General features: G+C 57.0%; 1 protein-coding gene across 4 annotated transcripts in view; it reads left to right on the top strand.

The window, feature by feature from the left end:
- The window catches only part of LOC133341317 (girdin-like), a 75,520-nt gene extending 48,412 nt beyond the window's left edge, over positions 1-27,108 (top strand). Inside the window, exons 11-34 of one of the 4 annotated variants that reach the window (XM_061549840.1) lie at positions 741-887; positions 1,018-1,162; positions 1,567-1,871; positions 2,301-2,438; positions 3,040-3,345; positions 3,822-4,142; positions 4,653-5,018; positions 5,634-5,761; positions 6,927-7,068; positions 7,661-7,849; positions 8,329-8,490; positions 8,989-9,266; positions 10,338-10,481; positions 10,770-10,956; positions 12,359-12,471; positions 13,067-13,159; positions 13,678-13,931; positions 15,187-15,264; positions 17,467-17,865; positions 18,051-18,128; positions 18,747-18,821; positions 21,483-21,694; positions 22,180-23,456; positions 26,448-27,108. In XM_061549840.1, the coding sequence (XP_061405824.1) occupies positions 741-887; positions 1,018-1,162; positions 1,567-1,871; positions 2,301-2,438; positions 3,040-3,345; positions 3,822-4,142; positions 4,653-5,018; positions 5,634-5,761; positions 6,927-7,068; positions 7,661-7,849; positions 8,329-8,490; positions 8,989-9,266; positions 10,338-10,481; positions 10,770-10,956; positions 12,359-12,471; positions 13,067-13,159; positions 13,678-13,931; positions 15,187-15,264; positions 17,467-17,865; positions 18,051-18,128; positions 18,747-18,821; positions 21,483-21,694; positions 22,180-23,456; positions 26,448-26,538 (5,628 nt within the window). In that variant the 3' untranslated portion in view covers positions 26,539-27,108. Of the gene's footprint in view, positions 1-740; positions 888-1,017; positions 1,163-1,566; positions 1,872-2,300; positions 2,439-3,039; positions 3,346-3,821; positions 4,143-4,652; positions 5,019-5,633; positions 5,762-6,926; positions 7,069-7,660; positions 7,850-8,328; positions 8,491-8,988; positions 9,267-10,337; positions 10,482-10,769; positions 10,957-12,358; positions 12,472-13,066; positions 13,160-13,677; positions 13,932-15,186; positions 15,265-17,466; positions 17,866-18,050; positions 18,129-18,746; positions 18,822-21,029; positions 21,111-21,482; positions 21,695-22,179; positions 23,457-26,447 lie in introns of all 4 variants that reach the window. The other 3 variants (XM_061549839.1, XM_061549841.1, XM_061549842.1) reach the window with 3 other exon arrangements.
- The last annotated feature ends 722 nt before the right edge of the window (positions 27,109-27,830 follow it).

Raw genomic sequence — 27,830 nt, 5'->3', positions numbered from 1 at the left:
GCCCTGTAAGCTTGTAAAATAGAATTTCTTAGTTCAACGTTGGCCTCTTTACACACCCCCATATTCCATTATCTACTATTTGTGGAAGTGTTATCCTTAGGCTAATGGATAATGGAAAGTACTAAGCAGAACAAACAAGACAGACCCACGACAGGCAGTGCAGAGCACACAAAAGGTAATTTGCTCCAATAGTTTCGTAGCCTCCCCCCCCCCCCCCCCCCCACTTGGTGCCAGCCAATCGGATTGCAGCGGGGAACACAGCTGGGAATAACAAATAAAGCAATTTGGCAGCAGCTCTTGGACATAAATTAAACAACATTCAGAAAATATATAGAGGTGAACGTTAAGAGGTGCTGCTCCGCAAATTATTGGCTCCCACCGCTGCTGGTGGAAGGTCCCTCCACTAGAGAGAGCTCTAGAGCAGAAATGTCCTATGCTGGCAGAGGTCGCAACCGGGTACCCGATACCCGTACCCTACCCGATACCCGGCTACCCGTACCCAGCCGGGTACGGGTACCCGTTTGCGACCCTGGTGCGGCCGGGTACGGGTACGGGTAGGCCGTGAGTCACCGGTGAGTAACCGTTTGTCACTCATTTCGGGTAGGGTACGCGTACGGGTACCCGTACCCGGTAGGGTACGCGTACGGGTACCCGTACCCGGCCGGGTACGGGTACGTGACACCTAACCCTAACTCTAAACTCCCCCCCCCCATGCCGCTCACAACCGCGCTCGCGAACAGGAGCTGCGCGAAGACAACGGGGTGCTGCTGGAGACGAAGGCGATGCTCGAGGACCAGCTGGAGGTGGCGCACTCGCGCTGCGACAAGCTGCACGAGCTGGAGAAGGAGAACTTGCAGCTGCACTCCAAGATTCACGACCTGGAGATGGTAAGGGCTGTCGATGCGACTAGACCACGTGCGCTCGAAGATTCGCGGGAATGTTTTTTTTTGGGGGGGGGCGGCACAGGATGTGCGCAAAATAACGAGCGGGCCGCCGTTGTCGCCATGGTGGGGTGAGGAACGGGACGCGGACAGGACGAGGCTGGAGGAGCTGGTGGAGGAGAACCTGACGCTGGAGATGGCGCAGAAGCAGAGCATGAACGAGTCGGCGCACCTCGGCTGGGAGCTCGAGCAGCTGAGCAAGACGGCTGACCTCGGCGACAGTGAGTGTCGCGATCGCGCGACGGCGAGCGACTGGACGAGAAGCGCGCCGTATGTCCTGCGGTTCAAACGGCAGCCAGTTGCGTCGCTGTTCGTGGCACAACGTTTGATTCCCAGCCACGGTCAACATCGGTGACGAACAACTGTAACCGGTCCTGGGCTGCCCCAAGGGCGACTCGGTTCAGATGAGTAACTGGTTGCGGTGGTGTGTAAAACATCAGCACTTGGGAGACAAAGGCGGCCCGGCAGTGGTGTAACCGTTAATAGGTGTTACTCGCTCACAGCACTTGCCCCAAAGATGTGTTAAGGCTATACGGGGGGATCTTTGTCATTGTATTTGGCTGTGTGTGTGTACGTTTGCACCGCTCGCCCCCACTCCCCATCTCGTGCCCTCCGCCGCCCCCAGACGGACGGCGGCAGTCGGTGAGCACGGAGGTGAGCGAGGCGACGTCGAGCCGCGTGCTGCGCTTGGAGAAGGAGAACCGCAGCCTCATGCAGACCGTGCAGGAGCTGCGCGAGGCTGCGATGGCAGCGGCGGCGGCAGCGGCAGCCACAGTAACAAACGCAACCACCGCAACCGCTAGCAAAAGCAGCAGCAAGAACACCGCCGCTTCTGGCGCGGCCAGGATCCCCCCACGGCTGCCGCCCAAGCCAGTCGAGGTGGTGCGGTTGCGCGAGCTGGAGGTGAACAATCGGCAGCTGAACGACAAGGTGGGCGCGGTGCACAGATGCGTGCACGCACGTGCGGAGACGCATGTACACACGCGGGTCGGGCGACGGAGAGATGCTGTCGTCACCGTTGAGGGTGTGTGTTACCAATCAGCGGCAGGCTCTACGAGAGACCAAAGGACGTTGAATATAAAACCTCAAATTAATACAATCGATTAATTCATTGTATTAATACATTCACCATCTAATGATATCAAAACGGAGTTTTTATTTTATAATTATAACCTGATTCGAATCCTAACAAAACGGCCCAAACGTATCTTTTTACCGAGTTCCTCCCCCCCCCCGCCCTCCACCGTTGGCGGCGGCGATAGCGGCACAGTTTTCACAAAAAGTCTTCATGGGAAAAATCAAATTTGTCCAAGTGGTATCTGGGCCCTAAACGTCGTGCGTGCGTGCGTGCGGCGCCAGGTGGAGCAGCTGCAGGCGGAACTCCAGAGCGAGCGAAGAAGCCTCAAGGATATGGAGAGTCTTAGCAACGAGCTCCTGCGCGACAAGGAGCACCTGGAGGGGAGCATGCGGACCGTGCACGACAACTGCAGGAAGCAGGTGTGCGGTGGCTACGCGGACCACAGATCCAGAATGCGCCGAGCTGCGAGTTGGCCTGGAGATTGCAGTGCACCAATTGCTTTTCATGAACCCATCTTTTCGGAGCTTTGGATTGTTATTTTTCCCGTGGGGTGTCTCAAGTTTTTATTCGTGGATCATTCAAGTTTCTAATCTCGCGCACGAAAAAAAACTACTTTAAAATAAAATTGGCCTAACAATCCCCACGCTGCACTCTCCTGAAAACACACAACGATACTCGGTAAGACTTTCCTGGATAAATCACCGACCTTCATGTAACATCCTCTGACCGAATTCCGCAGAACGTGCCCGATCTCATCAAGTCTCGGAGCTAAGCAGAGTTGAGCCTCGGATAGTGCTTGGAGGGGCGGCCGCCTTGCATAAAGCCGGCGTTCTCGGCCATCTTGCGTCGGCAGCAGAGTGGATTGGATTGACAAAATAGCCATTTAAACGATAAAGAAAAAGACATACAACACACATTAAAAGAGTAGAAACTGAAAATCCCATCGGCAGTCTTTTCCGCCGCCACTAGGCTGCTCGGCTCGACCGCACCTCCTTTAACAGGGCCCGTGACCGCGTGCAGATGAAGGCGCTGGAGCAAGAGAAAGAGAAGCTGATGCGGCTGGTAGAGAAAGACGCCGACGACGCTGGCAGCCCCGTGGCAGTAACGCCGGCGGAGCCGGGGGGGGCACGGCTGGCGCGGCTCGAGGCGGAGCGGCGCGAGCAGGCGGAGCGGGCAGACGGCGCCGAGCGGGAGGTGCGGCGGCTGCAGCGCGAGCACAGCCAGCTGCAGCGTCGCGGCGCCGGCAGTGCGGAGAGGCTCGCCGCGCTCCAGCAGGCGCACTCCGCCCTCGAGGAGGACAGCCGCAAGCTCCGGAAGACGCTCGAGGTCGGGGAAAGCGCCGGTCGCGCGCATGGGCATGCGTACTCGACACGCCGGCCGATTCTTGCAATTAAATCGCGCTCACGAGCACTTGCGGGTGGGGCGTCGGTGCCGTGGTTCGCAGCTCTTGCTCGGAACCTTACGAACCCTAAAGCCTCGTGTGCGTAGGAGGCACTTGAAGGGATCTCGAAAGTAGTTCTGTGATATCACCTTCGATGGCACAGGGTGCTGTTACACTGCTTTACGTTCAGTTCTATCAATTACAGCGAGGTGGGAGCTGGACGTCCCGCCCTAGATAAGTGTTCCAAACTTGGCCGCGTGTGTGCTCTACACAGCAGTTGTAATTGCAGGCCAGCACGCAGGCCCTGGTGACTGAGAGGTATATCGGAAGGGGGGCGATCGATGCCACCGGTAGAGGATTATCTCGGTTGGAAAGCGCTAACGACGCGCGCTCGCTCGTGCTGGCACGCGCTCCCATGTAGGGGCTGCAGGGCGTGCGCTCGCAGCTCGAGGGCCTGGAGAAGGACAACGCGCAGCTGGACGAGGAGAACGCCGCCCTACGCCACACCGTCGAGTCGCTGAAGTCGGCCGAGGCGCGGCTTGTGCAGGCCGAGCGTGACAACCGCGACCTGGAGCAGGAGAAGGAGACGCTGCGGCGCTCGCTCGAGGGCCTGCGCACTGCCGGGCGCAAGGCCGAGCGGCTCGAGGCCAGCGTGCAGGCCCTCGAGACGGAGAGCCAGCGCACCCAGCGGGCGCTGGAGGCCGCCAGCAAGAAGGCCGCGCAGACAGAGTGCGAGCTGCAGGTGCGTGCGTGCGGGCGATCGCGGGAGAAGGATCGGAGAGTGCTTGCCATTATCGCCACATGGATCACTGGAATAGTTGGTGGGGGGAAGGGGGGTAAGCTCGTGACTGGGGAGAATCGGTGAGAGCTGCATTGTTTATGAACCCGTGAAGCCTTTCCAGTATAGTGAGGTCGAAACTGGGTGCTGTAAACGGAGATAAAGGTGGCTGGGCATGGAGAGCGGTAGTGTGGCAGTTATCGCGCTATGTACCCAGCGACCCGAGTTTGATTCCCGATCAGGACTAACATTGATAACGAATATCCGAACCTGTGCCCGAGCCTGCCCTCGGTTGATTTATCCTTCACGGAGTACCTGGTGGGAAAGCTGGACTGGCCACACCGGCCCGTCATGCATCTGCACTGGCCTGCCTAGGCCCGCAGAGTAAAAACAACGATGTTTAACTCAACCTGATTAGCTATGTAGCCGTTCCGTGACGGGTCAGGTGACATTGCCGTGGCTGTGCCGGCACAGGAGATGGAGCTGGAGAACCAGTCGCTGCAGCGCAGCGTGGAGGAGCTGCGCATGTCGGCGCGCCGGCTGGAGGTGGCGGAGCAGGCGGCTCGCTCGCTGGAGGCCGAAGTGGCACAGATCGAGAAGGAGCGCAAGCAGCTGAAGAAGGAGGTGTGGCGGCTGCGCCAGCAGGCGGAGGTGCGCGAGGCCGTGGCGGAGGAGGCGGCGGCACGCATCGCGGAGCTGGAGGTCAACGGGCGCTCGCTGTCGCGCGAAGTGGCGCGTCTCTCGGAGTCCTGCGCCCGCCTGCGTGACGCCGAGCGAGACAGCAAGGAGCTTCTCAAGGAGGTCACCATCGGCAAGAAGACGCTGGCGACGCTCCGAGAGGTCGGGCCGATGCGCCGGCGGCATCCTGCGTGTTTTGGCTTCGTCGCGTTTGAATTTATGTTGCGGGGAGGGCGTTAAAAAGCTTGTTTTGGCTTCAGTTGGGCAACCAGGAGTCGTGGCATGAGATGAAGAATCCATACCGAACTCTCTTAGAAGGCGATATTGCAGAACTATTTCTGAGATTACTTCAAATGATATTTAGTTTGCTTATCTAATTTGTGATATTCTCCATAATCATGCTAACTGTTACGTTGTGTTATATATTTTTTATACTTGGGGATGATGCATTTTTCCTCTTTGGCCTACGATAGGGATGTTCACATAGCAGTCAAACTAATTTTTAAAAATATTCCTAGACCTGGAGGGTTTATCACATCGATACATCTCAGAGCCAGATTTTTGGCACGTAGTGATTTTTTTTGCGTGCAGTCATTCATCGGATGGGCTGAGGACTGAGACCATCGGCCCAATTCACCGGTATAATCACGGTGGTGGCTTAATACGGGATTCACACCCAGGATTTTGATAAATCGATTGGTTGCAGCCCATGTTTGAAATACACCGAGCATCCTGGAGTTCTTGTACGAGTTCCGGGTTGGTGCGTGCGGCGCGCAGGACCTGGTGACCGAGAAGCTGCAGGGCCAGCAGCTGAGCAATGAGCTGGACAAGCTGAGCAACGAGCTGGAGAAGATAGGCCTCAACAAGGAGCGGCTGCTACAGGACGCGCACAGCAACGACGATACGTAAGGCACACGCGCCACCGCTCCCCCACTGGTTCCTGTGCGTACCTCCACCATCAACAGCAGCACCTACGCCAGCGCTGCTGCCCACCTATGTACGCTCGCACACCACCATATGCGCCAGCACAAGCTTACATGCACCATCCACTACAATGCCTACGCAACAACAACCGCCATTCGCCACTAAGTGGCGGTGACGTCACCACGATGCTTGTGCCAGGCCATGTGCACCTTGCGGCCACGTGAAGTGTCGAACGCCCGCTGGCAGGAGGTCACGGGGCAGACCCAGGTGCCACGGGTCGCCTACTCAAACACCGCTCACGCCAGCACTGACAATACAGCACCACCACCTACAACACCTATACCACCACAAGCATCGTGGTGGCGCCGTGGTGGAGAAATGTTAACTACCTCGCCTGGTATGCAGAAGGTCGTGGGTTCGATCCTGACCCTAATGCCTGCTGTATATTTGGAGTTTGCATGTTCTTCCCGTGATCATGTGGATTTTTCTCCGGTTTTCCCTCCACATTCAGAAACACACATTTATAGTATTTGTCAGCTTTCCATTTCTACACGATAAGCCACTTCGTTGCGCTATCATTTGTTGCCAGGTTGCTTCTGCAAAAGCTTTCTAGCTCAGTGGGCCTTAGCTGGTAAAATATAAATAGTTTTAATTTGTTAGTTTTAACAACCTCCCCTCCTAGGACCATCTACAACCAAAATTGTCTCCTACATACACCACCTTGAACAGCATGAACTCCATCACCCACATTGAGAAAGGGAGTGATCACCCTTGTTGAACAAATAAATTTGACTTGAGCTCCATCGTATCAGCACCACCACCAGCAACACAACCTTCACTATCAACGGCACCGCCACCACCACGACCATCACCACTTCCGCCACCTGCAACCAAATCAGCCCGATTACGACCGATCTCTTTGCATCTCGGAAGTTCAAAGCAGGTCGACGCATGGTTCGTACCTCAATGAGAGACTCGGGCAGTAGGATTGGCTTGCACGGGTTTGTCGGGAGACGTCGGCGCACCGATGGAAAGTCAAATGCGTTCGTGCAGAGCTCCGAGCGTTTGTTTGTTTGTCGCCGTCACGGTGTGAGCTCTTAACGGTCCCCTCCCGTGGTCGCGGCGGTCGCGGCGACCGCTGAGCAGGAAGTACAAGATCCTGGAGTCGAGGATCGAGTCGACGCTCAAGAAGACGCTGGAGCTGCGGGAGGAGAAGATCTCGGCTCTGGAGTCGCGCCTCGAGGAGTCCTCCAACCTCAACCAGCAGCTGCGGCAGGAGCTCAAAACGGTTTGTGGAGCACGGCGCCTTGTCCTTCGATCCGCCCCCCACCCCCCCCCCCTAACTTTTTGGGTCATTTTGAATAAAAAAGAAAGTTATTACGAGTAACGAAAACCAGTGGCAGAGATATTTGCTTGTGGTGAACCGTTGCTGCTGAATGAATGCGCTACCCCCAGTAGGCTCTATGGCTGATGGTTCGTGTAAAAAATATGTTTTGTGTTTTTGGTTTTATGTGGAGGTACAGATATGGCAGGGAGGTGTATTGTTTTCTTATTTATCTTGTTTATTACATTCCCCACGGCGACATTTCTCTTCAGGTTGTACAACGGTCATTTAAGGGCAAGTGAGGATTTTTACTCACGTATTTGAAGTTGAGATTAAAACCCGAAAGGTAGGGGGAGTGGACTTTATGACTCCTCCGACCCAGAACCCGGCGGCCAGTTCAGCGGGGCCCTCCGCTTGCCTTCGGGATTAGGTGACGTCACCACCGTCCGGGCGTGAGAGACACCGTCGGCAGGCAGGCAGGCGCACGCGCGAGCTTACAGAGAGGAGGAGCGGATGCGAGTTGCGTTGACGGGCCCGCGTTGTGGCTCCCAACCAGGTGAAGAAGAACTACGAGGCTCTGAAGCAGCGGGAGGAGGAGGAGCGGAAAAGCGGCGGCGGCGGCGTCAGTCCCCTGCCGGGCCGGCGCGCCGACGCGCTCGCCGTGAGCCAGACGCAGAGCGAGTCGCGCGAAGCCACACGGGAACTGCTGCGCGTCAAGGACCGGCTCATCGAGATCGAGAGGAACGTACGTCCGTGCTCTCTCTCTCTCTCTCTCGCTCGCGCATGTGAGCACGGCCGCTGCTAAAGATGTCGCGCGGAGCGAGGTGTTCCGCCGAAGGGTGCTTTGGTAGTGAGGCCTACGAATGACGTGTTCTGGGATGGAAGCGTGACCCCCTGACCGTGACGGCGCGTCGAGAGTCGCTGGGGTTGGCGAATCGTCGCATGCCGTGATTACTCCCTCTCCTTTGGAGAAGACTGAACTTTACATAGTAATGTGGAATTTCAGCATCTGGCTCAGGTGCAGCCAACGGATTCAAGTGCTGCCCAAAGCTCGCTTGAGCTTGCAAGATCTTTAACGTGACTTTGTAGTTATAATTATTATTATAATAATCGTGATTTTTGTTGATTTGCTACACGATGAACGATGAATCCTGTGACACAAACTTTCTTAAGACTGCTGCCCCACCTCCCCCCATGCTGCTGCTTCCCCCTATGCCCCAACAGAATGCGACGCTACAGGCAGAAAAGCAGGCACTGAAGGCGCAGTACAAGCAGCTGGAGTCACAGAACAACCACCTGCAGACGCAGATCCTGGCTCTGCAGAAGCAGGCCGTGTCGCTGCAGGAGCACAACACCGCGCTGCAGACGCAGAACGCCAAGCTGCAGGCAATGCTCGCACCCCAATCACAGCCCATCGCACAACCACATCCACACAGAGAGCTACGTTTACTGTTCAGGAGAGTGCTGTTAGGGAGCACCTATAAAGGCTGTCGCGGCACACAAGGAGGTGTTGCGACCAGCCCGCCCGCCTTTGTTTCCCCAGTGCCAATGTGTGTTTAGACATGGAGGAGGCCCAGGACCTGTTGAGATGTTGCTCTGATATCACTCGTCACTAATGATAGCCATGGCCTGGAACCGAACCCAGGTCGCCAGGTTCACAGCGCAATGCGCCAATCACTGCTTTGTGCCCCAACAGCATCAGCTTCCGTGCTGCCAATTATTTTTTTCCATAGACAAGCAACACACTCCATAATGCACGCGTACGCCCGACGTTTCCCAGCTCGTGCCCTATATCTGCTGACTTCTTGCGCACCGCCCCCCCCCCCACCCCGTCGTCCTCATACCGTCCCCGTCTCCCGCCGTCGCCCTGGGCCCCCCGCGCAGGTCGAGAACTCGGCCGTGAGCTCGCAGAGCGCCTCACTCATGGCGCAGAACGCGTCGCAGCAGGGCCAGCAGGCGGCGCTGGAGGCCGAGGCGGAGGAGCTGGCGCGATCGCGCGAGGAGCTGCACGCCACCTACGAGGCGCTGAGCCGCGACCACGAGCGCCTCGTGGGCCTGCACGAGCGCCAGGCCGCCGACTACGAGGCGCTCATCGGCAAGCACGGCCACCTCAAGAGCGCGCACCGCGCCACGGAGCTGCAGCACAAGGAGCTGGAGGACAGGTACCGCTGGCGTCCGTCCCCTCGACGGCGCCGTCGGGGACGCCCCACGGCGCCTGTCATGGGCTGGCGTTGCGGGATTAAAGTCGGGGGCGTGCAAACTTTGTAGCCCACAGGGCGGGCCGGAAGCCGCCTGGCTTTGGGCGACGCTCAAGCACCGGCGGGGGGGGGTGGAGTTGGGGTCACACGAACGCGGGGCCATCGACAAGGCGGGCTGTCCCACCAAGCGACGTCACTCTGGCTTACGCAACGTCTAGGCTTCCATTTGACCATTTTTGGTCCAAGGAGAGCCGGGAGATATTCTCACAGTGGCCCGAGCTCAAAAAGGTTGCACGTGCCCCAGATTTTTAATCTTAAAGTACGACGCGGCAGCGACTGCTTGTCCTTCAAGTCTAACTGAACACCGGTCAATCGATCTTGAATAAAAATGTGTTTGGTAAGACGTGAGTTTGACGAACACGCTGCTTGTGCTGACCTTTAAATCGGTCGGACGGGAGGAATGGTGGTGAGGGATGGAGGTGAGGGATGGGGGTGAGGGATGGGGGTGAGGGATGGGGGTGAGGGATGGGGGTGAGGGATGGGGGTGAGGGATGGGGGTGAGGGATGGGGGTGAGGGATGGGGGTGAGGGATGGGGGTGAGGATTGGGGGTGAGGATTGGGGGTGAGGGATGGGGGTGAGGGATGGGGTGAGGGATGGGGGTGAGGGATGGGGTGAGGGATGGGGGTGAGGGATGGGGGTGAGGGATGGGGGTGAGGGATGGGGGTGAGGGATGGGGGTGAGGGATGGGGGTGAGGGATGGGGGTGAGGGATGGGGGTGAGGGATGGGGGTGAGGGATGGGGGTGAGGGATGGGGGTGAGGGATGGGGGTGAGGGATGGGGGTGAGGGATGGGGGTGAGGGATGGGGGTGAGGGATGGGGGTGAGGGATGGGGGTGAGGGATGGGGGTGAGGGATGGGGGTGAGGGATGGGGGTGAGGGATGGGGGTGAGGGATGGGGGTGAGGGAGGAGAGCCGAGGAGGGAGCTGAGCATAGGTTTAGTGAGCCATTCGTTCTTCATGTGCACGGTGCCGCAGGTACAACACGCTGCTGAAGCAGAAGGTGCAGCTGCAGGAGCTGGAGGGCGTGCTGCGTGCCGAGCAGGACAAGCTGGCGCAGGATGCCAGCAAGTACGAGTCCATCGCCAGCGACTACCACCGCCTGCGTGACGAGAACGACAGGTGCAGGCAGCTCGAGCCGCGACACATCTGCGTGCGCCAGTGTGTGTGTGCACGCGGTAGTGCTTGCCGAGCAGAGGGGCGGCGACGTAACACTGCGTGTCGTATTGGCGCAGCGGGGAGTTCTGGTGGTACGCGCCTGCCAGTCGTCTCGGTCGGCGAACTCGCGGCGTTGTCAGTTAGCCGACCGAGACGACTGGCAGCGAGCCCTTCCCCACTTCTCGCGGTCTCAAAGCGCGCCCAGCCCCGGCACGGGCGCCCTCGCTGACTCTGCGTCCGCCCACCCCGCAGGCTGAACCTGACCTACAGCCACCTCATGAAGGAGCACGAGGGGCTCCAGGTAGATCACAAAGCGACCAAGAGCCAACTCAACGGGAGCCGCCTGGAGCAGGCACGCCTCGAGGCCGAGTACTCGGAGCTTCGCGAACACTGCCAGCAGCTGGACGTCACCTCGGCTAAGCTGAGCAACCAGTGCGAGGTGCGCCCCCCCCCCCCGCACCCCCCCCCCCCCCTCCACTCCACAAAGACAAGACCCCCCCCCCCCCCCCCTTTATATAGCCTTTAGAAACGTATTGCTACAGGATACTGCTGCATCTAAGCTGGACCCCGAAGAGTGACCAACGTAGACGTAAGAAAAAGGTGGCACACTTTTTGAACACGCGTGTAGGATGGACAACAACAGGACCTAAAGGAGAATGGCTTGGGGACGACGTAAGAGATTTGTGCTAGAAAGATGTTACACTACTCGAGCATATTGGCGCAAGACGAAGGAAAGTGGAAACAAATGACGAAATGTGCAGTAGACACCTGCGGGCTTGTCTACCCATGGATCGTGATGACAATGATTTTGATAGCCGTTGGGGCAAGTGCTGTTGGCCAGCACATACGAAAGGCCCATTGTGGACAGAACTACGCCTGGCCTCCTTTGTCTCCCCACCGGTGGTGACGTTTACACACTGCACGGGGTACTAATTTCAGGCTGAGCCAACCTAGGGGAAGCCCAGGATCGGTTCATATATTCGTCACCGATGTAGGCCGCGAATGTGGGATTCGAACTCGAGTTTTTACGGGTTCGGAGCGAAAGTAAGAAGAGACGGCTGTCATTGTCATTCTCCTCTCACCATCCTGTACTCGGATGCCACCTCAGAGCACCGATGGGGTCTGTGTTCCCACTGCATGTGATTGTGCCCGTGCACGGTTATCAAACCAAGCCGTGTGCTTTCAATCAGGCCGATCCAGCAGGCCAGTCGTGGAAACCGGCCGTGACGTCACACGCCAAGTTCACAATCCCAGCCATGGATTATTTGTTTTTTTATCAAATGCGAGCCCGTTACAGCCCGTTGCGCAGCTCTCAAATCCTAAAAATTATCCCGACGCAACTGAGCCGCATGTAGCGGTTGGGGAGGGGGTAAAAAGAGGGGGGGCGGACCCGCTGCTCCAACTAAGTGAGGACATCACGTTGTGGGAGAAATGAAAGCCGTGGGTATTGTTAAAAACGGAAGAGCATTTTTTTGATGTGAACTTTTAGCCATGCCTTACTTTGCTGGTTCCGTGCTGATATGTGAATTGGAGGGGGGGAGCCTAGGACCGGCTTGGATAAATTCTCGCCACTGATGTAAGCCATGGCCAGGAATCAAACTTGGGTTGCCAGGTTCACCATACGATGCAATAACAATTGCAGCACCGTTCCACCCATGGAAAATGAAATACGATCCAAAATCACACAAAATGTCATAGGCTTTCGTTTAAAATGAGATTTCATAAATCTTGTCACGAGCATAAACAAACCAATTGTGTAACGATGACTTGATGCGTCATCACATGCTCTCTTCTGCCAAGGCCAAAGGAGGAGGTCACCGTCTCTGTGTTTGCATGTGCAGCTTTTATCGCAGCTCAAGGGCAACCTGGAGGAGGAGAACCGGCACCTCCTGGACCAGATCCATCGACTCATGGAGAGCAAGGAGCAGTACCACTCTGAGCAGATGCAGTACATGTACGTTACCAAAACACTGGCCCTGCGCGTTTTGCAGGGGTTCCCCTTGGCTTAGCCCGTTGACATTAAGGTACGGGGGTGGCTCAACCTGCCGAAGCTGGTACCGCTGAAATCCTGGGTTCTAATCCAAGCAGCCATCTGCAGTTTAATGGAGTTCTCAAGCGTAGTGAATTCATTGTCTCAGCCCGGTCACCAGTGATCGCACGAAAGAAACCCATCGGATTAAATTTGGCTCCGCACTTAATTGGACTATGCTTCAGCTTTGAGAATTCATATATTAGTTTGACTGTTGGACTACGATCATTACCCTCGGTGGCAGAGTGAGTGACAAAGTGCTGCCCCCTCTACTGCTGCATTGAATAGAGGTCACTTGAAGGGATCTCAGAAGTAGCTCTGTGGTATCTGCTTCCGTTAGCCGTTTCCAACCACAAATGGGGCTGTGCTCGAGATCTAAATAGATTCTCCGTCTCACGACAACATTGTGACTTTTGACCTCTCGTAGTCATTGGACGGTAATGTCTGCACAGGGCACATCGAGCAGGGAGGGGAGTGGACGGTACACGGTATACGGGATCACGTGCCACTTGTGCCGCAGAGACAAACTGAACGAGCTGCGGAGGCAGAAGGAGAGGCTGGAAGAGAAGATCATGGACCAGTACCGCTTCTACAGCCTCTCGCCGCCACGACGGTACGGCAGGGCTCAGCGCGGCCGCTACAGATGCCCTAGCGCACACTCACCACACGGTCAGTGCCACACCCAAACTATATGGGACAGCCAGATGTAACCCAGCGGTATCGAGGCACCGCCAGTTGAAACCTAGTAGCATCTAATCCTGTACGGCTGACTGCTGGTGAGCGCCGGAAGAGTGAAACCAGTCCAGAGTTTCCATTGTTGAAGCAAATACGACGTGGTGAGTAGCAGAAGGCAGTGTGGCAAAATAAAATTGTTGTTCCTATGCTCATGTCGATGCTGTCGGGTCTCATCGAATAGTCCTCATCGTGAATCGGAATCAATTCTCGCGCACGCGGTTTGTTGGTGCCACGTAACGTGCATCGCGAGCGCAGGAATCGATTTGAATCGATTTGAATCTATTTAACCGTTACATCTTTAACTTCTTGAGACCCTGCCTCGCAGTGAGCCTCGCGCCTGGCTCAAAAACCGTCCCTAGGCCACGTCGTCATCAATCCCCGCTATCTCTCTGCTAGGAAAAGCAACTGGATCGCGGCGAAGATGAAGAAGCTGATCCGGCCGAAGAAGGAGGGCGGTGGCGGCGTCGCCGGCACCGGCGCCGGCAGCAGCACGACCGTCGGTCGGGAGCAGCTGCGCTGCAGTGTGGAGGGGGCGCTGGGCGACGGCCTCCCCGGGGACAGCCAGGACAGCTCGTCCGTCGGCTCCAACTCGCTGGACGAGATCGGAGCTCACGGCGCCCACGCCGTCACCGTCACCCGCAAGAGCAGCAGTGAGTGGCTCCGCCGGGCGGGCGAGGCGGGCGAGGTGGCAGGGCGGGTGGACAAGAGGGCAAGCGGGGCACCGCGTAGCAATATCAGAGTTTCGAGCTGTTGTGAGACTTTTTTTACCCCATAGGATTTGGACCCGGGATCAATATACTATATTTATTTGAACCCTGGTGTACAATTCCTATTCAAGCAATGCGACTCCCCTCCACCCTGCCCGCGGTCAGAATTAGGGTTATCATTCGGATTAAAGAGGTTAGCCTTCCTACCATGGGACTGCGTTAAAATAATAGAAAATATTATGACCCCAGCATTAGAATACTATCTCACACCGTCTCCGGGTATTGACGCCGAGCTAATGTTCTCAACCCTTGCTTGTGCCGTATGGATGTTCCGGCACACGGGCACGTGAGTCACCGTCCGGCAAACCGCCTCGGCCGCGCCCATCGCCAGGGAAGGCAACGGTTCACCAGCTGCGCCGTTAAGATCGACTCGTAGCTTCGCATGATGTTCGGTGCCTGACGGTGCGTCGATTCGTCAATCAAAATCGATTCTTGCACTTGCAAAACATCCGTGCGCTGACGGTATTCCAATGTTTGCAAAATATATATCGCTCGTGCCATGCCTATAAAATGCATCCATCAAGTCATGCATACAGGAAACGATTATTTTCAGTCGATATATTTATACCACTACATACGAATATGTACGTATGTATGTTGAACTTTTTTCGCACTCTACGTAGCCAACCGTGCTCATAGGAGGTGCGAAATATAAATTCTATACATGCCAACGTAAATATTCTGCGTGCACCACAAGACCGAAGAGCATACATTTGCCAATCTGATCGCGACGATCTGTGGGATCGTGGAAGGTGGTGGAGGGAATCGCTCCGTCGCCTTGTTTGCAGGTCACCATCTCCCTGTCGTTTTTAAACATCGAAGGATTTCTGAGCTCTCTCTGTCTCCCTCTCTCGCGGCTTCGCTCTCTCGCCGGGCTGGAGGCCACACCGCGCTGGGTCGGCACGACACCCCTCGGCTAAACTCCGCGCCGCACCCCCCCCACCCCACTGTGGTGCTCTCGCTGTCGGTACCCCCCCACACCCCCTCGCCACCTTCTCCAAAGTTTGACCTCTCTCTCCACCTCTCTGCCTTCCTGCCTACCTTCCCCACCACCTCGCGGCTCCACCGCCTCCCGCCCACTTCTCCCCTCCCCCCGCACCCCCCCTCCCGTGGTCCACGTTGCGTCCCCCGTGCGCAGCGAGCACGCTCAAACGGCTGCTGCGGAGCAGAGCCAAGGACAGGGACGAGCGGAAGGCGTTGCACCGGCGATCCATGTGTAAGGCGCTCCACCACCCCCCCTCCACCCCCCCCCGCCCTCCCACCTGCTGCGTCGGGCTACCTCCCCCAGCATGACCCTGCAAGCAGCTTCCATACTAACAGCCCGAGCCCTTGCCGCCCGTCATCTCGCCCCGTGCGTCTCGCCCGCGACTGCGACCAACTCGAACCCCCCCCCCCCCACCCCGCGCTGCTCGGCGCACTGTGGTGGACTCTGTGTACGTGAAGCGGGCTACGCGCTGCGCTTGCGAAACCTCTTCGTGCGTTTGTTTTGACGGATGTGTGGGAGCCCGTGGTTTTATTGTCGTCGTTGTCTGCCTTGCGATTAACATTTTAATTTTTTTTAACGCCGCGTGACCGTCGTACTTTGTTGGCTTGCATCCCCTTTCCGTTGCAGCTTTTTCTTTTTTGGGTTTTGTCGGCGAGGTGAAGTAGATGGCTGACCCTAACGCTCTAGTTCCCTCCTCCCAGACGATAAAATACCCAGTGGAAAAATTGGCCAAACGTACCTCAGCAAGACCCTCCTCAAAAAAGGAGTCCCTGAGACTCGGCAAAGCTTTTCCCGGGTAAATAACGGGGGACTCCCTTGTTTTTTTACCCTTTTATCTGGCAACAAGATAGATAACGGGGGACTCTTCATACCACTCCTCCGTTGTGTTCCCGGCTTGTACCGCGTAATTGAATAGCACGATGTCCGACGATTCTTCAGGCCCTGATGCGCTCCGGGTTTAGCAGTGGAGGGTTTAGCTCTTAAACGTCAGACGCCGTGCCGAATAACACGGGCGTGCAAACCGAAAACCACGGTGGAGAAGCCGAGCAGCTCAACCGCGCAAAACACCACCCAGCAAATAAGACTCTTTAACGTCCTTATTAGCGTTCCGGATGCCTTCCTTTCCAGAGACCCGGGTACGGCCGCGGCGTCTTCGCGTCTAACAACACCGACGTGTCGCCCCGACAGCTGCACGCCGAACGCCCTTTAACCCCCCCCCCCCCCCCCCCACCACGACCCAGCATGATTATGGCGGCGATGCCGTGCGACCCCGGCGCATGCTTTGGCATGAGACTGCATGCACACGATGGGAGAAGGAGGAGGATGGAGAGGAGGGAGGGAGGAGCGAATGATGTAGGCGCACGCCCCCCCTCCCCCGGGGGCTCGGGTTGCCTGCTGCGCTTCGATTAATCAGCCGTCACGTTGTCGCAGTAACCCGCGCCGCGCACACCGCCGCTTTTGTCTCCGTGGTGATCATGTTTTTGTTACATGAACGGGGGTGTCGTAGGGGGGCCCCTAACTAACAGGGGTGGGGGGCAGGGAGAAGGGGGGGCGGGGGGGGACACCAGCCGATCCAATTCTGAGTGATGCCCGAGGGGGATTTGTAAATTACAGGCACAGCTCATATACCGTTTTCAATTAACAAATCGCTGATGTGGCGAAAAGTCATAACACCGCATTCATATTCCTGTCGTTTGAATGACTGGTTCAGCGAATGGAATTTATATCTCGTCTACTATGTAGATTTTTTTTTACGTACGAGTTTTATTTTAGGGACGTAATGTAACTATTTGCCGATTAATATGGAATCTTGCTCTCATCCTGTACACTGGCAAAAAAACAACAACGAATGCATTTGTGGGGTAAATTTTTTATCCGGGAGTCGTTACAGTTCATCAAGTTACAAGGGGTGATTTATTGCATTCCCACTTAAAATATCGGTTATGTAGCCTGCTTCAAATCGTACAAGCTCTCTTTCTCTAGTGGATCACAGCGAGCATCTTTTTATGCCACTGGTATTTGTGCAACACGATTGGACACGGGCCGTTTTTTTTACGCGCATTGGCATGCGCATCACCACCGGCTGCTTGCGTGTAAACAACTGCCCGGGACCAGGATCCCCCAGCTCCGACTTAAGACCCTGGCCCCCGCCCCCGCCCCCCCCGCATTTAAACATGAGGGCGGGCAGCGCATCGCAAACGCCGAGCGATGCCGGCACACCGCCGAGAGTGCGTCTCTCTCTGCGGCGGTCACGGACGTCGCCGACGTTGCCGGCGCCTTCGCGTCGGCCCGACGAGAGCACCGGCGCCATCGCTCCGGCACAGCCCGGCAAGGCGTCCGAACTCCAACCTCGTTTCTTAATCTCTCTCCACCTTATTCACCCCCCCCCCCCCACCTCGTTTCGCCGTGTTTCCCGACCCCCGACTTGCTCAGCGATGAACGACCTGGTCCAGAGCATCGGCTACTCGCTCTCAAAACTGGGTGGCGTCAGCGGCGATGGCAGTGGTGGTGGCGGCGGTGTCAGCGGTGTCAACGGTGGAGGTGGTGGTGGCGGCAGCGGTGGCGTCGTTAACATTTCCAGCAGCTCCAAGACCCTGGAAAGGCAGCAGCAGCAGCAGCCGGCAGGATTGATGCAACAACAGAAGCAGCAGCAGCAGCAGCAACGTGCAGGCAGCATGGACGCGCTGGACGCGCCGGACGAGGGCCTCTCTCGGCACCGCCGGCGCGACCTCGGCTGCATGGCCTTCTCCACGTCAGCCGTCAACATGGTGGCCAGCACCTCCACGCCGAGCCTTCTCCTTGCGCGCCGCCGCCCAAAGGGGAAGATGCCAGGTGGGTGGGGGGGGGGGGGCAAACGTGTAAATCACGTTGCAATGTTTTGAAAAAAATGTCTTTAATGCACACTCATTGTGCGTTAACCCCATCGCGCACCTAGCGTGGCACAGCTTGTGTTTGTGGTTTATAAAACCCTTGTGGAGCGTGCGTCCCTTGGCTTTTGTTTGTCTTTTTTTTATCAGTGAGTTCGTCGTGCGAGGATTCGGCGTTGCCCAGTCCCCAGGAGCTGCATTCGTCCACACCAATGTCCAGCGCGACATGTACGTAGCCAACCGTGCGAATCGACCCCGGGCCATGCGTCGAGTACACCCACGAGTGGAGTGCCCATCATGTTACATGAGGTTTTGACTAAATGCCAGCTCTGAGAATTAAAAATCTCGCTTTGACTGTCATACAACAAAGTTTCTCTCCGTAGCAGGGCGCGTGGGAAAGTGCTGCCACTGGTGTACATAAGAGGTCACTTGAAGAGATTTCACAAGAAGTTTTGTGATATCCCCTGCCATTGACCGTTCAGTAACACGGGGCGATGAGACTCCTCTGTGCGAGTTCCGAGCGGATTCATTTTGTGATGTTACGCCGATGGCACGATTGGGATAAAACTAGAGGGAAAGACACAAAAAAAAGCCACTCTCGTTATTGATCTCGGTCAACAAGAGATTGTTCCTGGAATATTCTTGTAATGATAATGCACCAATATCACAATCTATTGCCGTACGACTCGAGCCGCTCGAACCCTCGCCACCCTCCCCATCCCGATCCGCCCGCCGGAGCCACCGAGCGATTAAAACCCGTGAGCGCCGACCCCAGCGAACGTGACCGTTTGTGATGTGTGCCGCCGCCGTCACGTCTCCTCCACGTTCCCTCCACGAACCCGCCAGACGGCGGAGCGTGGGAGATGGAACCCGCGGGGGACGCGGGGGCCTCCGTGTGCGCCGCACCGTGCCACTCCTGCTGTAAGTGCAGCGCTGGCATCGCTGCGGAGGGGGGGCGTCCCGCCCGCTCCCAGCCACCCCCCCATCCTCTCCCCTCACCCCCCATGCAGCCGCCTTTCGCGCTTTGTCTGCGCTTACCAACGCTTTTGCCCAAATGCGCCATCGCCTCGTTTGTTTTTTGCGGTTTGTGTTTCTTTTCATTTCCAGGGCTCTTGACCGGCACCCGACGCCGCCGATCGAAGTGCACTGCCCAGTGATCGTTTGGGTTTGGTGGTTTAATCCGGCCGTGCGGGTCGTGCCCCAACTTTGCGCGTGGGCCACAGCAGACACTGGGCTTTGTTGGGGGTGGCCGAGACTGTGGTGGTACTGGAATTACAGGAAACATTAACGGAATGCATGAGCTCAGTGTGCACGAGTACGCATTACACAAAGTAATCAAATCTCCCCACTTAACAGTTAACGCCGCCTGATAACAGAAAGAGCCCCAATCGGCTGGCGTATCGGTCAACGCGCCCGCTCCAACGAAGGGCGATTTCCACAGCGATGTCTGCGCATGGCATGAAGCGGACCGCGCTGTTCGTTGTTACTGGTCCGACAAGGATTAGCGGTTCCACTGGAGCCGTTCCGCGTCAGGTGGCCCCGGCGAGCGCAGGATCTGCTGTGGGCCCGTCCACGACTGTGGGTGGTGCTGCGCTCTTTGAGCCGCGGCGTGCGACAAAGGCAGCTTGACTCGAATGGAAGAGGGGAACGTTGCTCGGCTTTATCGTGGAGGGTCCGCGCCGAGGTTGCAAAGTTGTTGGACTTTAGTTTCCCGCCATGTCGCCACACCAATGTTCAGGGGTACGCTATTGAGGAACAGAAAGGTTTACAAATCGCGGTCAAGTGCGTCATCGAGAGCACTCTAGCGACACATCGCTACACGGACATTGTATGGCATAGCTGGGCCTTCAAATCCCACATAAGACAGGTCTGTGAAAAAAAATCCAGGTCGAGGATCGCCGCTGCTGTACGAATTTGCAGGAACGACCTGGGGGTGCCCTCGGCTGATGCACTACGATCTGCCACCTTCTCGCTGATCTTAACTCGGTGGCAGTCGCTGGACTCCAGGATGGGCCCCGGGAGCTCGTGAACAAAACTGCTGGATGCACAGTTAAATAACGCACTGCACTATCACAACCAGGACGCTGAAACCAACAACAATCTCCTGGTTCCCTGATCTGGCGAACATTCTGCCACCAAATATCCGTGAAGACATCGCCCAAACTGCAAGGGGCGTTTACACATTTTCTTGCCAACAACAACCAAACCTACCCATCAACCAAGGCCTCGACAGTGTACCTTGATACCGACTCAAGTTCCGACGAGTCTCCACCTAGTCCAACCAGATCCCAAAGAACGCCGGAAAAACGCGGACGTCCAGAATAAATACCTTATCCGGAACCCAAACATCATCGCACCTCCTGGCTTTCACATTCCTCCTCGAAGACAACCGTTGCCACCATCGGCCGCATCGGAACATCAACAGGCCGATGCGCACATCTCCTTCATGAGTGGGAAAATTAAAGACACGGCCACAGGAGTGCGACTGTGGCTATGCAACCCCAAACTATGGACCCAGACAGGAAACCACTGTAGTCTACGCTCCTTCGACGGAGGAGGAACGGCAACGCTGCACACACTCTCTCGTGAAGCCCGGTCACGGCTAGCAGACCTTGACGCCGGCACTTGGCTCCTGAACATATTGCTGCCCTGCGCAAGAATAGAAGACTTATTTTCTTATTCGAAAAAACTTCAAGCGCTAATGTCGCTCGGCCTGAGGCACGCACACACAGCCTTGGCACACATCTGCAAGGCAAGAGCTGTCAGTCTTTTTTTTGGGCTTGTGTCTTTTAAATCACAGAGATTGATTCAACCACCCGATTCGCTGTTGTTGGCGCGTCTCTGGACGATCGGGTGCCCGCCTTCCATCTCCGTTCGGGCCGAAAGCATGGCTTGAGGCTGCTTGATGCTACACAGGTGTCCAACTCATGCATTCCCAGTTTTGTTTCATTCCTGCGTGATGTGTTCCCCATTCCCCTTTCCCTCCTCCCTTCTACCTCCCCTCCTCCCCGACCTGGCTGTAACTTCACCTGCCTTCCCGCTCGCCCGCCCGCCTGCCCGCTCGCTCGCCCGCCCGCTCGCCCGCCCGCTCGCCCGCCTTCCCTCCATCAACGCCCTTCCCACCCCAAGCCTCCGGATCTTCAAGCATAGACGGCAACCGCCGGGACAGTAGCAATAGCAATAACAACGCCAGCACGCGGGCCAGCAGAGGTAATGCCTCTCACCTTCCCTGTGCCCCCCCCCGCCCTGTGCCCCCACGCCCCCCCCACCCATTCCCAGCGTCCGCTTGCCTCTTCATTTGTTTCGTAAATGAAAGTCGGTTACTGCTTTGCCGCGGCAGCGGCGTTCTCTCGTTGTTTGATCTCGTAGTTAAAAACCACATGGCCGTCCGCCATTGTGACTGCATTCCGAGTCACGCAATCTTTCTCTTCGATAAAACTGGCCAAATGTTTCTCGATGCAGGAGGGCCCTCCTGATCGACAATAAGCAATGGTATTAATACGACTATTATTATTTGTAAAGGCTTCGCATCGACAGCGAGCCAGGGGCCTAACGGTGCAACTGTGCGGCGCGGTTCGGCAGTTAATGGCGCGCCGGACAGCCCGGCGAGCGAGGAGCCGGTGTCTCCCAGGACGCCGGGGACCCCGGCGCCGCCTATTTCCACGCAGGTGGCGCCCTCGGCGCCGCCTGTGCCCGGCTTGCGGCAGAAGCCAGGGATCGGGTCGCCGGGCAGCGAGCTGATGACCCTCGAGCAGTTCCTGGAGGAGAGCAACCGCCTGTCGCCGACGTGCCTGGTACGTACGGCACCACTCTGCACGCCACCGCCGGCAACGTGATCGCGTGGCGTGTGCGGTGTAGTAGTAGTGTGTACGCACTGCTATGAACCCAGCTGCTTGCGTTCACTTCAATTCCCAGCCACGGCTGACATCAGCAGCGGCGAGCGATATCGGAGTGATATCTGAAATGACACGGCATGGAGATGCTTTATTCCAGCCAGAGAATGACTTAAAGGCCGAATTCAAGCCAAAAAGGGCATGCCAAATTGAGGCGGTCAGAATGTTACACATCCCTTGGTCTTTGACACAAATCCCAGGCCTGCAAATGAGCATCACCCCGTAGCACAATTGAGCAGCTGTGCTCCATTAATTTGGTGACCCGCATCTCGCAGTCCACTCAGGCAGGTCGTGCTTACGAGCTTGCCGTGACGACGCAGACTCCTACCACCTCCTCACCCTCCAACATGACCCTCCGCCCCTGCGTTCCCCCCGGTATCTCCCAGCGCAAGGTCGTCAGCGAGGAGAACATCCTGGACGGGCGGGAGGAGCGGCCGGCGACGGGCGAGGCGCAGGACCGGCGCCATCAGCGCGAGCGCGTCGGCTTCGCCGCCCGGGACGGCGTCCGCCCACCCAGACCCGGGCAGTACGTGCGGCCCAGCCCCCGCAACGGCAGCGCCGCGGACGGCGTCAGCGGCGACGCGTCGGGACCGGGTCTCGACGGCCAGCGCCGGGCGCTGTCCGTGGCCGAGCGGCTCGACCGGCTGCAGCAGCAGCAGCCGCGATTGTCGGATCCCGACGGGTACCTGCACGGGAGCAGCACGCTGCCACGCAAGGGGCTCTCCCTCCGGGACCGCCCGCCGCTCGCCGACGACCGGGGGGCCTCGCCGGCACGCGCCGCCTGCCGCGGCGAGGACGCCGGGAGCCCCGGCGGGGCCGTGGCATCGCCGCCGCCGCCGCGTCCCGGCTTGTCGGCCGGCGGGGTGGCGCGCTCGCCCTCGTGCAGCGTGCAGGAGCTGATGCAGCACGACCGGCGGCGACCTGTGTCGGTGGACGTCTCGCCCGTCGGCGACAAGGCGCCCTGCGCAACCGCCGCCCCGCCGGGTTCACAGAATTCCCAGCTTGCCGTAGAGCGGGAGGCGGCGGCGGTGGAGGCGGTGACGGCGGTGACGGCGACGGCGACGGCGGTGCGCGTGCATCAGCAGGAGACGCACCCTCGGCTGGAGCGGCCGCAGTCGTTTAAAGTCACGGCCGTGACGGCGAAGTCGTTAACGCCCGAGTACCCCTGCCGGCCGGTCGACACACGCCGCTTCTCGTTCGCCCCGGCGAAGGAGGAGGGCGGTGGTGGTGGCGGCGGCGGCGGCGGCGGCGGCGGCGGCAGCGGCGCCACAGCCCGGTGGTGCGTACCGGGGACGGGGGGCAGCGTCAGGAAATCGGCTACGGCCACGCAGATCGGATCGCCGCCGGGCAGCGGTGCGGCGAAGGAGATTGTGGTGACGCAAGTGCAGCTGTCGGTGGCGCCGCCATCGGGCAGCCTCATCCGGCTGCAGCGGCCCGCGCCGAGACCCAGCGACATCGCCATGGTGACGCCGGTGGTGGCGGTGGGGCCGGCATCGGGGTCGCAGGACGACGCTGAGCAACAACAGCAGCAGGCGGTGGCGCCGGTCGCCATGACGGGCACGGACGCGGCGGACGCTGGCGCCGTTACGCCGCCACCGCCCAAGGACGGCGCTCAGACGCCGCCCCAGGCCACCTCCACCCCAACGGACAAGCAGACCGTGTGGTACGAGTACGGCTGTGTGTGAAGGGTGGGGGGCGGCGAGCCAGAAGATTTTAGGAGGTGGGGGGGTGGCAGTGGTGGGGATACCTGAAACTTAACTCGACTTCCCTAGAGCCTGCCCACCACCACCACCACCATCATCCCGCCTCCTGAAATCCGGCCTCCTGAAATCACGCCTTCCCAGCACGATGCGATTGAGCAGAGCGAAATGGTTTTGTTTACTCTGGTCCGCTCGTGTTTTTCCAAAGCCGGAGGGAGGAGAGGCGCCCGTGGCTGGATTGACTTCACCGAGGGATCGCGGTACATTCCCGTCGGTCCCTTGCAGGACAAACCTGATGGACAACCCTGATGAATCAAACCCCTTTGCATGAGAATTCACAAACCCCCACCACCCCCTGCTTACACTACAGACGGACGGGCAGCAGCAGCACGGCAGTCGGGGAAGACTGGCGACGGACGGCAAGAGGAACCCTTCATCTCGTTCTGAATCGCGACCTATATCTTTGCGGCGTTGCGTTCTTTTGCTAGTTAAAGTTTTGCCTTTCCTTGACTTTCGTATTTTTTTCATCTTTATCCGTGGCCATCACCAAAATGTAGAGCGTTGTATTGAAGAGAACGATGGGAGTCAAAATTTTAAACCAAGGATCTTGTTTTTGTGTCACGTAGGTTGTAGCCGCGAGTGTAAAGAATGCAAAGCAATAATGTGTGTACGACAGGGAGGGGCGCGAGGGATTTTACCCCCGGACGTTAGCCCCTCCGTGTCCGTAGTTTACAAGCAACGCGTGATTGTAAAGGGAGAGCATTGCTTAACACTTCCAATCATCAGTCGGTTCGTTTTCCGAGCGCGGTCGTTTAAATCGTCTTCAACGCTAACGACAAATGCGGTTTGAAGCGCGCGGGCGGGGCCTGTCCATTGCATCGGCTCAGTGACAATTAAACATCTAAATATTTACCCAGGGGAATCTGGAGGAGTCTCGCGACCAAGTTTTAGGAGGTCAAACCGCACCGATTATATCGGCAACGTTCCATTTCATTGAGACCTATCAACTCGTGAGAGATCATAACCTTACCCCGTCATCGAGCCCTGTTTGTTGACCACCACCCTCCATTTACTTGAATGGATATCCGATAGTTAAATTAAACCGCCGTCAACTTTCGTACACGTCCATTTCATACAAGCAGTCGCCATTCGCTTGAACTGAGCCTCCTTCACCTACGTCACCCACGCGGCAGTGGCACAAACGCACAGAAGCTCATCTGGAACCCGCGTTGCGTGTTGTGATCGCGGCAGTGAAATTATGCGGCGGACGCCAAACGCATCGCTTGGTAGATCTCTGCACAGGCGCGGCGATTCTTTCACATACCTGTCAATCCCTTATCAGTGCCTAGCTTATTACAGACCAAGTCAGAACCTTATTGGTCACCCCGTGCCCCTTTAAATATCAACGTTCATCCTACAAAGTCCCATCACAAGGGAGAAACACAAACAAATAGACACTTTTCTAAATAATTTTTGTCCGTATTGAGAAACGGCTGTCCGCCGTGTGAACTTTCAAACTCAATTTCCCTGTACAAGAATACGGGTAAACCGTATGGGTTGACAGGTATGCTTTCGCTAGACCAAATATGAAGCGGTAACTGTCCTGGGGGAGGGCGAAGGGGGGGGAAGCCCTTCACCGAGCAGCGGTTAGAGATTTCGACGATGACTATTCTCAAGGGTACTATTGCACGTCGCTCGTCGCCCTTACTCTTGCGGACTCAAATTAGCCGGCGACGAGTTCACGCGTCGTCAGCTAATCGCCCGCGGCGCCGTGCGCTCAACGGGTTGCGTGAAGCCCCCCCTCGGCCTACTGTAGGCGCGCCGCGCCGCGCCGCGCGTGGTCTCCGCCCGCCGGCCGCGAGGCCCCTTGGTGTAGTTCGCCGCCTCGTGCGTAACGGTAGGAAGTCTTGAGACTGGGCTGTCGTTTTAATTGGGCCCCTTTTTATCGACGGTAGTTTTAAAGTTTTTTTTTAGTTAGCTCGTTTTTATTGTTATTTTTCGTAGAGTTTTTCGTTGGGTAGCCTGTAACACGTTATTTAATTAACGTCAGATTTTTATTTAAATACTTCATTCAGTCGGAACGGAGCCCTGAATTTTATACAAATATATATGCGAGACTCCATTTTATCTGTGACGGGCGGGCAAATGTGGGAGAACGGAGGTCAGAGATAAGAGAGGATTTGCACGAAAGAAAGAGGGTGGTGGATAAAAACGAGGTTCACATTTTATTTGCTGCAATCTACACTACACGATGAAGGTGACGATCGGGGACTTGGCTCGCAGAGAAATTATTCCACAAGGACTCTCGTGTGTTTTCGGGTTGCACCGCAAGCTCCGGTTCACGAAGAAGCTCCCGGCACGTGGCGCGAAATGTCGGTCGGGACTTCGTGCCGAACAACGCGCGGTACGCCCCAAATACGCATTGGGGGAGGTGTTGGGGGGAGGTGTTGGGCGCAGCCGCGAACACCGACGCAGCGGCGATGAACTCCACAAGTCGGTTGTCGTTGGTGAGTCGTCTGTGGAGGTCTCCGACCAGGAGAGCCTCGCTCAATCTCAAGGCTTTTCTCAGGAGGGTTCTGCATTTAGGTGTTTGGCAAATGTCTTTACCGAGTAGTTTTTTTTCTTCTATTCGCCAAGTTGAGGGAAAACCACGACAGTGCCCGGAGAAAACCCACACGTATGAGGCAATGACGCCTTTTGTAAAACAATTGTACGAATTCTTCGTGAACAGCCTATTTTTGCCTTCCGCAGGGCCAGCCTGTCACCCCTGAGCGGGTTGTGGGGTTTACGCGTCGCACACAACGAAGTGCGCATACATCTGCGCGATTCACCAAACCGCTGCCTCCAGGTCACCCTCCCCCCTTCCCCAGTGGGCGCATCGTGTTTGGCATCGGCGTCGGTGCTCGGAATGAAATGAGGTTCCTCACCCCCTGTCCATGTTTCCCTCTTCGTAGCCTCCTGGCGCCTTGGTGCAGGTGCACCGCCTGCGCACTCGAACGCTCCGCCACCCGGCCGCGGCCGCCGCCGCCAAACTCCACAATCTGAATACGACTTGAGCGAGCGGTTCATGATGAATTGGACGATTGGTTTTATGCAGCCGACAACGCTTCCACGAGTTGCCTCTCAACCCGGGTTTAACAGCTCTCTTGTTACTGCGTGTCCTTGCACTATGTAAGTTACCAACCGTGGGTTTTTTTAATCTATGGAATTAGTTTTTTTTACTACTATAACACTCCGTGTTGCCTGTCTGTCTGCAGCAGCAGAATCGACCTAACCTCCGTGTCCCACCACTTCCGTGCGACGTGACGTCGGCTGTCAGACACCCCCGCGTGTCACAAAGCTGTGTTTTTCTCAAATTCGACACCGTGGTTTTTTTTACTGACGTTTTTTTTTTCTACAAACTCCGCCTTTGTTTTACAATTTAAGTTATATTTGACGTTCACTTTCTTGAGACTGCTTTCCCAGCTGTTTTGAGATCGTAGCGATACGTATTCCACCCTGTGCTTTCTCACAGATGATTGACCGTCTTGCCTGATGTCGATGTTTAAAGTTGTACGTCAGCGTGTCGTGTCATTATCATTGCTGTTATTATTATTAAAAAGAGGCCGAGTCTGGATGTTACGGAGTTTTCTTCTCGCATCATCATAACAACAACAGCGGTGAACGGTCACCACACAATGCACACTCCAGTATAGTAATATTCTAATAACTCATACTGACTCAATACCAAAGGTGTGTGATCAGCGTGGAAGAGTAAACCAAGCCCCCCCCCCTAAGAGATGCCTCTCGTCGGGAAGCCCATCCGCCAGCTGTGGTTGTCGGCAAGAAATTGCAGGGCTGCCACTGCGACCTCTGACCCAACGGGTACCGCGCAAATACCCACAGCGCAACCACACGATGCACCCCTTACGGCGTGAGTCAGTTCACGAAACGTCGATCGCAGCACGCGGAAGCGAAACGTCGGACAACGGAAACGCATCGGAGAGCCGCTACCCCCCCACCACCACCACCGTGCACGTGGGAGGAAACCCGGGGCCCGCACGCCAAAGTCCGCGCACAGAACAAGTTCACGAACCCGTTCTGTGCGCGCCTGAAGTCCCCTGGCCAAACCTCGCAGCCAACGCTTAGCGACCTCGCACGTCATTGCTGATGACAGGCGTGCGGTTAGGGGCCATCCATTTAGTGCGTACGCATGGAGGGGGATGGTTCACCCAAATGCGTACGCTTGGGGGGGTCTACTGACAATGTACGCATAGGAAACGGGGGGGGGGGGGGGGGTTAAAGCCTCGATAATTATTTGTCTACATTGGCCTTCAAATGAGTTGGATAGTCCGGCG

The sequence above is a fragment of the Lethenteron reissneri genome, chromosome 11, assembly GCF_015708825.2.
Source record: "Lethenteron reissneri isolate LAM-NWPU_2019-01 chromosome 11, ASM1570882v1, whole genome shotgun sequence".
In the NCBI taxonomy this organism is placed as follows: domain Eukaryota; kingdom Metazoa; phylum Chordata; class Hyperoartia; order Petromyzontiformes; family Petromyzontidae; genus Lethenteron; species Lethenteron reissneri.
This window is presented reverse-complemented; position numbering and strand designations above follow the sequence as displayed.